Here is a 12,780-nt window from a genome sequence, read left to right as displayed (position 1 = left end):
CAGTTTTACCAGAAGCCCACAGAGGGTAGTTATTTTCCTTTTGGATAGCAGCCTTTATTTATGCAGTCAGAAATCATTGAGGGGTGGGTTAGGTTTCAGGGGGGGGTTGCTGTTTTGGTGCACTGAAAATTTTATACCATTTTTCCCCACTCTTGTTTCTCAGACTTGCTCCACATCACTGCACTTCTGTCTTTCTCATCTGTTGTAGTTCTGGATTTTTTTTTTCTCCAGATGGATTGCATGTATTCTAAAGGTTGCTTTTTTCCTCTTTCTTGCACATATATTTATAGCTTCCAAAACCTTTCCCCCACGTTTTGAAATACATCCAGTCTAGCAGGATTTGCTAACTCTTTTGCTGTTTTCCCCTATTCCAAATAGTGTTTAAAGATGTTAAAAATATCTTATTTCTGACAGCTTTGGACTTGGAGCTTTATGCATGTGTGACAGGGTCACAGCTAGATCAGTTTGAATTAATTTAGTTAAAGAGCCTTCCTCTTGAGTGATGTTGAATACTGTTTCAACATTTTGGTGTGCTGCTGGTTGTCTCTGTGCAGTCCATAGGACCACACTTAGAAAGCATACAGCTGTCAATTTCATTAATACTGCTCCTCTGTCTAGATGTAAATATTAGTGCATGCACCACAGATATTTCTTCTGCCTTGAATTTTGCAGTAAGACTCCTTCATAAGTTTGTAATACTTTTCAAGACATGCAAAATGAAAATAGAGTTTAAAGTAGGAAATTTCATCCTATTCTAACACACTGTCCTTACCATGGCTGATATATTCATATTCAGTTGAGTAAAAATCTGTTTGTAGCTTGGCCAGCATGCAGTACAGAAAGGTTTAGGAAACCTGGTGAAACTGTGTTCTTTTATATCTAATTTCATATGCACCTTAGAGAGAATCAGAAAGCATTTTTGTTGCCTCTCTGCCAACGGCTTGTAATACAAAGCACTTGTTACTCAAACTCTTAATTAAAAATGAGTCAGAGCCATGTTTGAAGCAATATTTTGTGGGTATTTTAATTATACCCTACTCCAAAACTCCCAAAAGAAATGCTACATTACATTCTTTGAGAATTCCCATAAGTTGTTTGACAGTTCTTCTGCCTTCCTCCCTGCCTCCCTCTTGGCTTTGGATTTGCAGTCAATGAACTGTAAGAGTAGGGCTTGGCAACATGGCCTCCAAGCCACTGCTGACCAGTGCAATGATTATTTCTGATTCAGATTAACCCTTCTTCCACATCCTTAACTAGCAGTCAATGGAATGCAGATTTCTATTGCTTGGAGAGTTTCTTCCATCTTGATGTTAAAATAGAGATTTGAAGATGCAATTGATTCATTTTATTACATGAAACTTTAATACATTTAATTGAACTAGAAATCCACTGGCTGTTGATGCAGTTTTCTGAGAACTACAGCAATTTTGGATTGTACTAAGCAGCACCTTGGTTGTACAAGTTTACATTGTCTGCATGCATCTTGCTGCCAGTATTTCAGAGAGGTTGGTTCAAGTTCACAACAGGTCAGGGCTGTCGTGATTTGACAGTTACAAATTTTGTTCAGAAATAAAGTAATGAATTATTATCAAATGTGGTAGTTGTGAGGTAGAGGTTTTTGCTTTTTCTGCTCACTCTTCAGATTAGGCTGATTAGCATTTCACATGGAAACCTAGCTTTTGCTAAAGAGCGATTTTTAAACTTCAGTCTGAAAAATGAAAGCTTTCTAGTAGCGTTGACTTTTAACAGGAGGGGTATGCATGAGCATCAAGTGTTTGTTGCTTGTATTCTTGGGGAATTTTTTGCAAATCTCTGAAATGTATCTGCAGCTGAAGAGAACAAGGTAAGAATTGCTTTTAGCAAACATCTAGCTTGGGGGTGGTACAGATAGCAGTGATGCTGGGAATTGTCTGCAATTTGAGTTTCAGAGCTAGAAAGCTTGGAGACAGGACTCCAAATGTGGAATAAGGATAGGTTTTGTAGCCTGTTTTGAAAACATAGGTGGAATTTGTTTCTAAATAAAGCATGTCTATTTTCAAGCTATTTGGTTTAAGGTGATTTTTGAATTCCATGTGTTTCCAAGCATATATGGATGTTAAAGGACTTAAAAGAACATGAAATTAGAATCTTGTATGGAGCTGAAGGCCCTTAGAAACATGGGAAGAGTAAGGATCATATTGCCCTGGATCTGATAGCAGTGGGTACTAGTGAGAAAGGCAGCCAGAAGGTAGTTTATTTCTAGCATTCACAAATGCTGATGCTCTTGCATTGTTTAGTGTTTGTCATTCTATCCAGAGGAAGATAACTTGGAAATATCAGCAAAACATGATTACTGGAATCCAAATCAAAATGAAACCTTGAAAGTAGCTTTTAAGCTGAGGATACAAAAAGTAGGGTAGGTGATAGAAAAATCTAATTGACATGAAACTGAAGAGCCAATCATACAATTTGTGGGGATAAAGTGACTTAACCAATCCCCATCTCAAATGCTGCACTTGCTTTGAATGTGGAAAAATTCAGGCTGTGGAGATCCAGAATTAGTTCTTGACAAGACTGCAGCTATTTGGGAAACATTCTGATTAAGTGGTCGGTCAATAGCCTGGATGGAACAGAGTATTTGTATATTTCCATTGTAAACAGATGGAGAATTCCAAATACCACAGGAAGAAGGGCCTGAAACAGAAAGGCTTGGAGAGTTTTAGCACAAAGCCAAGCTTTTTTTGTTCTAGCATATTAACCCTTAATGAGTACAATGCACAGTGAAAAGATGAACAATTTTCCTGAGTGCTGTTGCATTCTGAGCTTCATGCAAGTGTCAGTAAAATGTATCCAGTATGGTCTGCAAATGTCACTCTGACTCTGGGTGATCTGTGCAAGCTCCTGCAGCCATAAGCAACCAAGCTTTAATGCTGAAAGCAAATACCCTGCACATCTGTTTCACTGGGGCACAAGTTAGTTTTAACAGAAACTTTGGTAATGTGAAAATAAAATTGGTTAGGAGAATATGAGGAGATGGCTTACTGTAGCACATTGCCTCCAGTGAAAGAGTTCATGTGAACTAACATATTTCTGAGAACAAGAATAGTGTACAGGAAAGTACCAGCCTCTTGCTGTGTTGTTGAAGAATTTGTTGGTATGGTCCCTTGGCTCTTCTTTTAAGGAAGATTTGACATCTTCGGGTCAACAGGGTGATCTTCTGATGACTCCAAGTAGAACTGCAAATAATATGTCCAATTACTGTCCAAAGAAATTTTTCATTCTTGGCAGAAGTCAAACCACATAGATGTTTTTTAGCCTTTCAAAAGACCATGCAAAGTCACAGACTGCAGGCACTTGTTGATACTAGGAAGAGGACATGGAAACAGAACCCTTGTTTGACTGAAACAGGAAATCCCTCCATTTAATAGAGTGGAGCATAATTGTCTGGTTGAGACCTAGTAGTTTATATATTCTGTGTATTGGCAGATTCTGTCAGATATCTTTAGGAAAACAGATCGTATCCAAAACCCATGTTGGTAAACACCCCTTATGTAGGGTACTGTAAATAGAGCTATATTCAACATCACTGGAAAATGCAGCACAACCTTGGGGGTGCAGATGGCATGAAGACTTGCACAGATGTGCACATTTGAGTATGGATGCAGAAATATGCTGGAATAGTATGTAGTAAAAGTTAGTTATATTGCTTCTTGACCAATTCAGCTGTGTCTACTTGAAGTCCACTAAGACGGAGCTTAGAGGAAACTAAAGACTCATTAGAATCCTTCATAAGATACTGTGTTAATATTTCATGTGATGCTTAAACATGGGAGCAATGTCCCTTTTAGCAAACTGGTGTGAAGAAAAAGCAAATGACATCTCTTCAGGATGTTTTTACTTAATGAGAGCCAAGACATTTTGTTTAATATGAGGCCCAGTATTTGGAGAGCAAAGCTCTTGCAGTTCAGATAAAGCCTTGAGCCTGTTTGCCCCACAGTAGCTACCATTAGCTTTGGTGCAGTTTGGTACGTAGTTTTAACTACATTTAAGAAATTACAGCAAACATGGTTCTACATCTGAGATTATTTATGTGCAGTCATCTTGCCCAAGTCATTTAGTTGGAAGGGAGCCAAAGTGAATTCCTACCAATTTGCATTGAACTGTGCATGGGCTGAGAAGAAATTGCTGTTTGCTATTTCACAGAAACTTTTTCCAGTACTTCTTCCTACCATCTTCATTGAATTAAATTTGAACCAACTCTTCCCTCTTGTATTTATTCCTTCCAGACATGTAGGCAGCTGGATGTCAGCCTCTTTTCACCTAGATGAGGATGCATGTAGCTCTGTCGTCAACATATTGTTGACATTTGATCTTGTATGCCATTCCACTGAGGCTCAGCAGACGGAGAACGGGGTGGAATGGCAGCTGTGCACAAATCCTTTGCTCTTGTCATTGGATTTTTAGCATATTGTAGATGTTGCTGTTACAGTCTCAGCATGACATTTAATGAGGAATTCACAGATACTGGTTTTGGTTTGCAGTCTGAGTTAAAGGCAAAAATAAAAAAAGGTTGCCATTCCTTTTGCCAGAGAAATGACCGTATGTCTATTAGATTGATGCAGCATTGGGAGCTGTTGGTGATTTTTGGAAGAGAGAGTAGCAGTGGGATACAGTCCTGCTCACACAGTTCAGTTTGTTTGTGCATCTGTGCTGAATATACATACACGTGTATCTGTCTTCTGTCACTCCAATCCCTTTGGCATTCCTGTTTCTCTCCTTTCATCTTTTCCAACCATCTGCATGTACAAATGAAAAGATAATTGTTTTGTTCAACAATTTCTTGTTTACTCAACTCTACGTTTCAGATCCCAGTTTGGACAGTCCCCTAAGGGGGTTTTTGGAGCTATTACCCTGGTTTTACAGCCTTTGAAAGACAGGTAGTAAAATAACGAGCCACTTCACTGCAAGTGTGTTATTTTCCTGAGTGAGAGCTTTGTTACCTAAGATGATCCATTTCTTTGTAAGACCTTGTTCCCATTAGTTAATTTTAAATGTAGTAGTTGCATGGCAGGCTTGTGAAATTAAGTACCAGCGGACTATGCAAAGAACTCACCTAAAGAATGAAAGGATTAGGTGTGCTTTAATGAGACTTCTCTGAATTTGAAATATCTGCAATAAATTATGTAATCAACCAGGATCAGGAAGAACCAACAATCTTTTATGTTTGCGGAAGTTTTCGCAATCCACCCAACAGGATTTTCTGATACTGGCCTGTTTTAAGAATTGGATCAACTATCCACAGTTAAGATTTGAGTTGTTGGAAATTGAGAGTTCTCATTTAATTTGCTGTGGCTCAGAAAGCAAAGTTAGGATTTTCTGCATGGACAACAGGTGCAGAAAAAGGCAGAAAGATGTTTGTTATATTGGTAAAGACTGAAGAAAAATTTTATAAATAATCCTATTGCATCTGAGGAAGATAAATGGAGTTGAAAGAAATTTTATTTGCGCTGAGCACTGGACGATAAAATCCATTTGAGGATAGGACTGACAAATCTGAAAAGATAAGTGCATTATTTTTCACTTCTTCCATTTTAACAGAGAAGGTCTATTGGAAAGATGTGTATGTTGTTAGCAGGAATCAGCTGTGGGGGAGGGGTTGAGCGGCATAGACCAACCTGCCTAATAGGGAGTGACTGGAAGCAAGAAAACAAATCTTTTCCCCTATCTCATCATGGAAAATAGGAGCCATTTTTTTTGCATCTGCATATAGGCACAGAGACTCCTTCCAAACAAAGGGGAGACTTGCTATGTTTCAAAATGCTGGTATACGTTGTGTTATGAATAAATGTATTGAGCAATCAGTCAGTTATCCCAAGGAATGTTTGTTTTGCTTTGCTTTGCTTTGCTCTGCTTTAGACAAGCTAGGCTTGAATTTTGCTGTAGAGGGTTCTGGAGTTTGTGACAGTGCAAGTCGTAAACCTGAATTTCATTATATTTTGTGAAATTCATTAATAGGCAACAAAGTAGAAAATGTAATCTAAGCCAAAATATCCTGCTATTTTTTAAGGAGATCAGGTTAGAATGTCTTTTTCTTATTATACTTCTGGGCCTTCAAAAAACACAAACTAATTGAATGCATAATACAAGTCAGTGATGCAGGCTCACTGGCCAAGGACATGTGGTGTATTCAGTGGAGTGGTAGATGCTTTATAGAAACTTACCTTGGTGTCAGTGGTAACATAGTATTAGGAGGAGGCAAAAAAAGATAATTAATTGATTTAAATGCTCTCTTCACAAGGTTCTTGCAATCAAAAAAAAATGAAGTCAAACTTGCTCTGCTTATGCCTTCATGCTGTCACTGCATCTTACCTGCTTCTCTGGCAAATACAATTGGAGTTCATAATTTTCTGCATTTGTTTTAATGCTCTTTGAGTAGTTTCAGTATGTAGGCCTTGCTTGGAGATGTACTTTCAGTGAACTTAATACAGTGTTGTGTATTAGCTGTGATTTTAGGGCTGCTTTGGTAGTATAACCTGTACTCATATGAAAAGCACTTTGTTTACCAGTACAAACTTTGCGTCTGTGGAGTTGAGAAGTACATTTATTGGCTTCCATTACAGTTATACTCATCCAGCAGAGATAAATGGTCCTTTCTGAAGCTCTTCCTTGGCAACCCAGGTCAGAGTAGCTGCAAAACTGTGTATTTTACCAGCCCTCCAAGACGTTTCTTTAGCATTTACCACATCAGATATTTCTTTCCCTGTGTGTTTTCATTGTCTCTCAGCCTCTGGTGACAGTGTAATTCAGTTGAAAATTCATAATTATGTTTCAGGCTTTTTTTGTGATTTAAAAACCCACTTTATCTGCTTCAGGGATAGCAGGATCTCCCCATGTGAAGGAGACAACAGCTGCACCCCCATCCCCCCAGCAGTCCTTATCAAGGCTGATCTAATAGCCAGCTTACTGCTTAGCCTAAGCAAAGGTAATGGCTTGAGATTTATTGGCATCTTGAAGGCAGATGCATGTAGTTGAGAGCGAAGTGTCTCTATTGAATTAAAAAAAGATAAAAAGCAAGAGTTCCTGCTGAGTTTTCCTACTGCTTGTGCCAAAACTTTCTCTTCTCCAGCTTCAAAACATGTTTGTTCTTTCTTAAGTGCCAGAGAGAAGAAAGGTCTCACTCTGCCAAACAAGTAGTGTTCAGCACTCCCCTGCTTTTCATTGCTCTCCTTAGAGGTGGGAAGGCCTTGAGCAAAGAGGTGGCTGTGCAGATGATGCCATGCCTCTGCTTTGCCCAGGCACGGCGCCGCTTGGATCAGGCGAGTGCAGCGCTGTGGCCAGTTGGCAACAGGAGCACAGACTTGGGGCAGCCTGCTGCTGCTTTGATGACTGACAGCATCCTGGCGATTGCTCTGTCCAGCTTTTTAGTGTTGGCACATTCCAGAAATGGGGGGAAAGATGGAATTTAATTTGTTATTAAAAAGCAGCAGCTTCCCTCGTACAGAATGGGAGGGGAAGACAGAAGGACTAAGCTCAATAATAAGGATGTAGCAGAGATTTCTAGTAAAAAGTTTTCTTACCTCTCCAGGGCAGGTATAAATTAACTGTCTAGCTCTTTGCTTATGTATTGTGCCCTGGGCCTGTCAGCTTGACATTGAGGATGCAATCATTGAGAAAGATTCCTCGAGGCTGTTGATTGTCATGCAGCCTCTCCTGGCACTCTGCCATAAGTAAATACCTAAGTTAGTGGCTGTGACAGTACTGATGTGATAGCAGTGCCAAGTTGGAGGGGAAGCAGCAACAGTGGGCTTGAGGTGGCCTTTGCACTCCAAATGCAGCTTGTTCTTTGAATAATTTGAGGGCCTATTTTTTCCTTATCTTCATGCCTTATAGCTCTGCTTCTTTTGAGCCGTTTTTTCCTGTGGCTATGAAGCAATGAAAGCAGCTTTAGAGAGTTCAGTGCATGATGTACATGCCCACTCCTGTTGAGGGAGGATGGAAGGGGCGCACCAAAGAGATAAGCTGTTGCTTCTAATACAGGTTTTGGAAATAGAAAAGTGCAGACAAAAATCCAGCAAATCTTTCCCCGCACTTCATGATTACAGGGATGTAAAATGGAAGCAACCAACTTGTTTCTTTAGTGAGTATTGCTTTCCCTTGGTACAAATTGCCTTTTGTGTGGAAGTTTAGCTACCTAGACAGTTTTGGTTTTTCTAGACAAAGGCTTTTGACCTTTCTGACATCCCCTGAACTCAAGGAGAGATGGATTCCTTGAAATGACAGAAGACTGCTAGAATCCCCTGCGGAGTCTGGAGAGATCCCCAGAGACAGAGTTTTCTACAAACATAACTACAGGTCAAGCAACTACTCTGCATAATTCAGGCTGGATCATGGGGCCCTAAGGGGAAGGAGTAAGACCTGCCATGTGTACTGAAATGATATTTATACATCATTGTTGTTGCAAGAAGAGAACAGCTTGCTATACGTGTTACCTGCTAGGGCTAAAGCTTTCATAGGTGTGTTCCGAAGCTCACACTCCTCAGACTTCACAGTGTTTGTTGTTAGAGAAACATAACCATTCAAAACTATTTCAGAAGAGCAGCAGCTGCCAACTTTGTAAAATGCTGAATTGCCATGTCTAAAGGTGTGGCCATGTATTATTGAATTGGTAGTATGGTGATGCTAAGAGCAAGTTTGACATTGGTTGTGGTGAAAAGCATGGAAGCTTTTTGGACTGCTGATGGTGATTATGGCCTGATAGCGTGTGGTGCAATATGATATCTTGTAACTGAAAGTGCCACACTATTAAAAATAAGCTCTCTGGAAACTCTTGAGAGTATGGTGGGCACCTTTAAAGATCAAACACTGCACTTTTACAACAGTGTTTCTAAACTGATTTCTGAACCCTTGGCCGTCAACATGGCTGTTACACATGGCCTGCAATTAATCTGTGGACCAGCCCTAATGAAAATTAACTCTTGAATTATCAGCTTTATGCATTTGCATTGTTAATTTTAAGAGTTTGAGGGTTGCCAGCATTTACTTGACCTAGAAGCTGGAGAGTTGTGTTTATGCAGGGTTCCTGTAGTAACCTGGGCATTTTTCCTAGAAGTTCAGAATTACAAAGCCCAAACAATCCACAGTAAAGAGGTGTGGTCAGTCTGTGGTATGTTTTCAGGCTGGCTACTTTGGTTGAAATATCTCAGTTACTTTTTATAAGATCTAACAATCAAAACAAGAAGACAAAAAAATCCAAAAGGAATTAGCTGTGATCTATGGCAAATAATGCTTCCTGGCAGAGTTCTTTGAAGAGAAGGACCTGCTGATGTTGAAAGAACTTAAATTTTTTTCCCCACCCTGTGTATAGAGTAGGGGGTCTTGTTAATGGATGCAATTGCAACAGACAGTCTGTATGACTGCATCAGATTGATTAGCTGGGTCCTGGTTACTGCTGTGAGTGGTGATTATGCCAGTACAGCTGCTTTCTCTTTTTATGTACTAATTACCACACGCACGGATGTCATCACCCTTAACACTGCATGGAGTTGTCCCATTAGTGTGGGAGTGGGAAGCAGCAGGGGAGGGGAGCTCTTCAGCGTGACAAGCTGTTAAGAATTGGATGGAGTGGAATGATGAAGCAACTATTCTGATGCAGAATTTTAAAGCTATCTTGTCTTTGAGATTCAGCCCTCAGCCAGCACTTGCAGGTTGTCAAAACCAGACTCATGTCCTTGGAGGAGCATTTTCCATGGGATGCTGTTTACTGCCAAGCAATAAAAGCAGTAAAGCTCAGCTGTAGCCAGCAAGTCTCCCACCTTGGTGTGCCTGGTTATGGAGCTTGAGGGAGAACAGCTGTGCAAGCTGACCTGCCAGTTGGGAGAGCTTGTTCCTAGCCCAGGAAAGTGGTGGCTTCCTGAGATGTGACAAAGCCATGCTCAGTAGAAGAGAAACTGACTGCTTCTGACTTGCCAAAGTGATATGATGAGCCCTTGCTGTCTTGAGAGATTCAGAATGCTTATTTTATGAATTTAGGCTCCTGGTTCTGGCAGACCCCTCCCTTTCCCCTCCTTCCTCCTCCAAATCCAGTCTTTTAATCTGAGAGTGCACCCTAATCTCCATGGTAACAGGTGGTTACCATTGTACAGCTGATTCCCCCCCTTCTGTTTCTCCCCTTGCCCTTCCCTCCCTGCTGCCCCAGCAAGCAAGTCAGGGCAGGGGAATGGGACTGGCATGACAGAGATGGGTAAGACACAGCTAAACCCCTAAAGACCTGCTCCTTCTGCCCAAATGCTGAGCTTCTCTGAATACACTAACTGCTGAGTTATAGCCAAGGCAAAGAGTGGCCAGCTTCTGCCATACAGAGAAATCCTTTTTTCTGTCTAAGGTGACCTCCTCAGAGGAGCAGTTCAATGTGTTACTGGTGATGGGAAATAACGTAGCTATATTGTTTTGCTCTGACTTGCTTTGTGTGCGTAGAGGATGCTCAGGATGAAGGTTCTGGGTACTAGCTATTGGAGGGCACATAGATAAGTAATCCCTTACTCATGCTTCTCAAATTGTCAGAGACAAGATAAGCGGTGGGCAACAGAGCTATGGAGTAAAAAGCCCTAGTTTGTTATAATAGCTGATAAGTACCATCCAGGTGGCTTCTAATTATTTACTTCAAGTCACCTCAGCAATGCAATAGTGGTTGATGTGATCAACATTCATCCTGTTGTTCCAGCACAACATCATTCCTTTCCCTGCTCACTGGTTCGCCACCATCCCCTTTTCGGTGGAGTCTGGAGGAAAGGTTTTGTGAAGGTTGGATGCTTGCCCACTAGAAAATCTAGTGAAAACCTGTCTTTCACTTGGATTTATCCCATTGAAAATCCAGATTCAAAGTCTGTTAGTTGCAGTGATGACAGTATACTAGCTAAATTTTTGAAGAAATTCTCTTAATGATTTGATCCTGTAAATGTAGTCTTCAGTCCTACCCTTCCAAAGTCCTGATGCTTTAATGGCCCAGTACACTGAAGCATTTTGTCCCTCTCTATTCTAAGTAGCCAAACTGATTCATTACTGCTTTTTCTATTTCCCATGCCTTTGTTTTTATGATTTCCATGTGTCATATTTTTGGGCTAAATGGATTGTTGTCAGTATACTGAGTTCAGGTTGCTGGATGCTTCACAGCTGTGTGCTATTCAGCTTATTAAAGATTTAAGGGTACATATATGTGCATTTCTAGCGGCTGCTTCCTCTCACTGCTGGTTAAGTGATTGCCTGCAAACTTGTAAAGTGACATATCTCTCTGGCCACCCGGGGAAATTTATTTGAGCCTCCTTGGCTCTCCTGCCTTGTGTTGTCCTGTCAAGTAATCTCCTGTTGTTGTTCCAGAGAGTTTTCAACGTTCTGTACCCAATGCCTGCCGACCAGAGGAGACACGTCAGCATAAACTCTGCTCGCTGGCTGCCTGAGCCCGGCCTGGGATTGGCGTATGGCACCAACAAAGGGGACCTGGTGATTTGCCGACCAGAGTAAGTGCTTTACATGGAGACACTACATAGAGCTGTAAGTGCTTTAGCTATTCTGTTCTCAGGTAGTGGGGATAACATGGCTTTTCTTGTGCTTGAGGCTTCCAAAAACTCCAATACCTAATACTTCTTTTGGATTGCCACAGTGTTTACCTGAGTCTCTTAAAATCAGTATTTGTTTTGCTGATGGTAAACTTCGGAGAGTGTTTGAAGGGCATCTTACTAGCTCATGTTATTTCCCATGTCCTACTAGGATTTCTGGATCCTTTATTTCTTATATGACTAGTTCAGTGTCTTTCAGCCTCTGTGGATTTATAGATTTCTGAAGGTTTACAGTGACAGGAAATTTGAGTTAGTAATATGCTTGTTTTCCTCAGATTTCAAGGACTTCTTGAAGACCACGAACCAGTTGAAAGTTGCTGACCCAGAATTATCAAGTACTTTTTTCAGTATTCAAGCAAGAGATTCTATGAACTGCAAAGATTTTTGTCATGATTATGAGCAAGCCAGTGAATTATTTTGGTTTCCTCACTTAAAGTCTAGTGGTGTGACATGTACATTTCAGTTCTCTTTAATTTGTGTAGAGCTGTGAAAGGTGTAACTACCCTGTTGTAAGCTTACAATTCAACACAAGCTAGTTTAGTTGTGGTCTGACACTGATGATGACAGTGACACATACTGCTTTTGGTGTTCCTGGGGAGTGTCCGCATCCTACTTCCTTGAAATCTTTCTTTCCATTTTGTTGTCCAAGTGTTCTTTTGGAACTACATTTCTTTTATGCTGCAGGGACAATTCAGGAGTTTCTCTGCTTCAGTTATTTCCTGGTAGTAAACTACCTTAGTATTCTTTTGGGTTGTGCTTCACATGTTGAAGTTCCTTGGAACTTAAAAGCTGGCAGCTAGAAACTTGCAGCACTGCTGGTGATCGTACCACATGCATGTGGACTCCATCTGTTGTGCCATGACATCAGGCATGTGGTGCTTGAGGAGAGTCATATTGTCAGTTTAGAATCACTAGCTGATATCAGAATAAATATATACAATTGTAACAGTGACTAATTCAGCACAGCCTTCTGTGAAGTCTGGTTGGAATTCAGATTGGACCAGTTTTGGTACTACAGAATAGCAGTGCTTTTCTAACAGCCCTCTGGTTCTCTTTAACAAAATCTTTCATCAAGACCTTATTTATACATGAAGTTCTATAAGATACTGTTACGGAATAAGCTCTAATCACTCTCTTTCAGGATAAGTGGCTTTCTTTAAGAACAGTTGTCGTATTTTCTGAGCAAAAC

At 40.6% G+C, this 12,780-nt stretch overlaps 1 protein-coding gene across 1 annotated transcript in view; it reads left to right on the top strand.

Annotated features, from left to right (window-relative positions):
• Positions 1-12,780, top strand: part of AMBRA1 (autophagy and beclin 1 regulator 1) — a 127,274-nt gene that overhangs the window by 87,694 nt on the left and 26,800 nt on the right. Inside the window, exon 15 of the mRNA XM_084207267.1 lies at positions 11,353-11,492. Coding sequence (XP_084063393.1) covers positions 11,353-11,492 — 140 coding nt within the window. The remainder of the gene's footprint in view (positions 1-11,352; positions 11,493-12,780) is intronic.

This window comes from Fringilla coelebs (genome assembly GCF_963513975.1).
Source record: "Fringilla coelebs genome assembly, chromosome: 6".
Classification (NCBI taxonomy): Eukaryota; Metazoa; Chordata; class Aves; order Passeriformes; family Fringillidae; genus Fringilla; species Fringilla coelebs.
The sequence above is the reverse complement of the archived record's forward strand: the minus strand, read 5'-3'. Positions and strand labels throughout refer to the sequence as shown.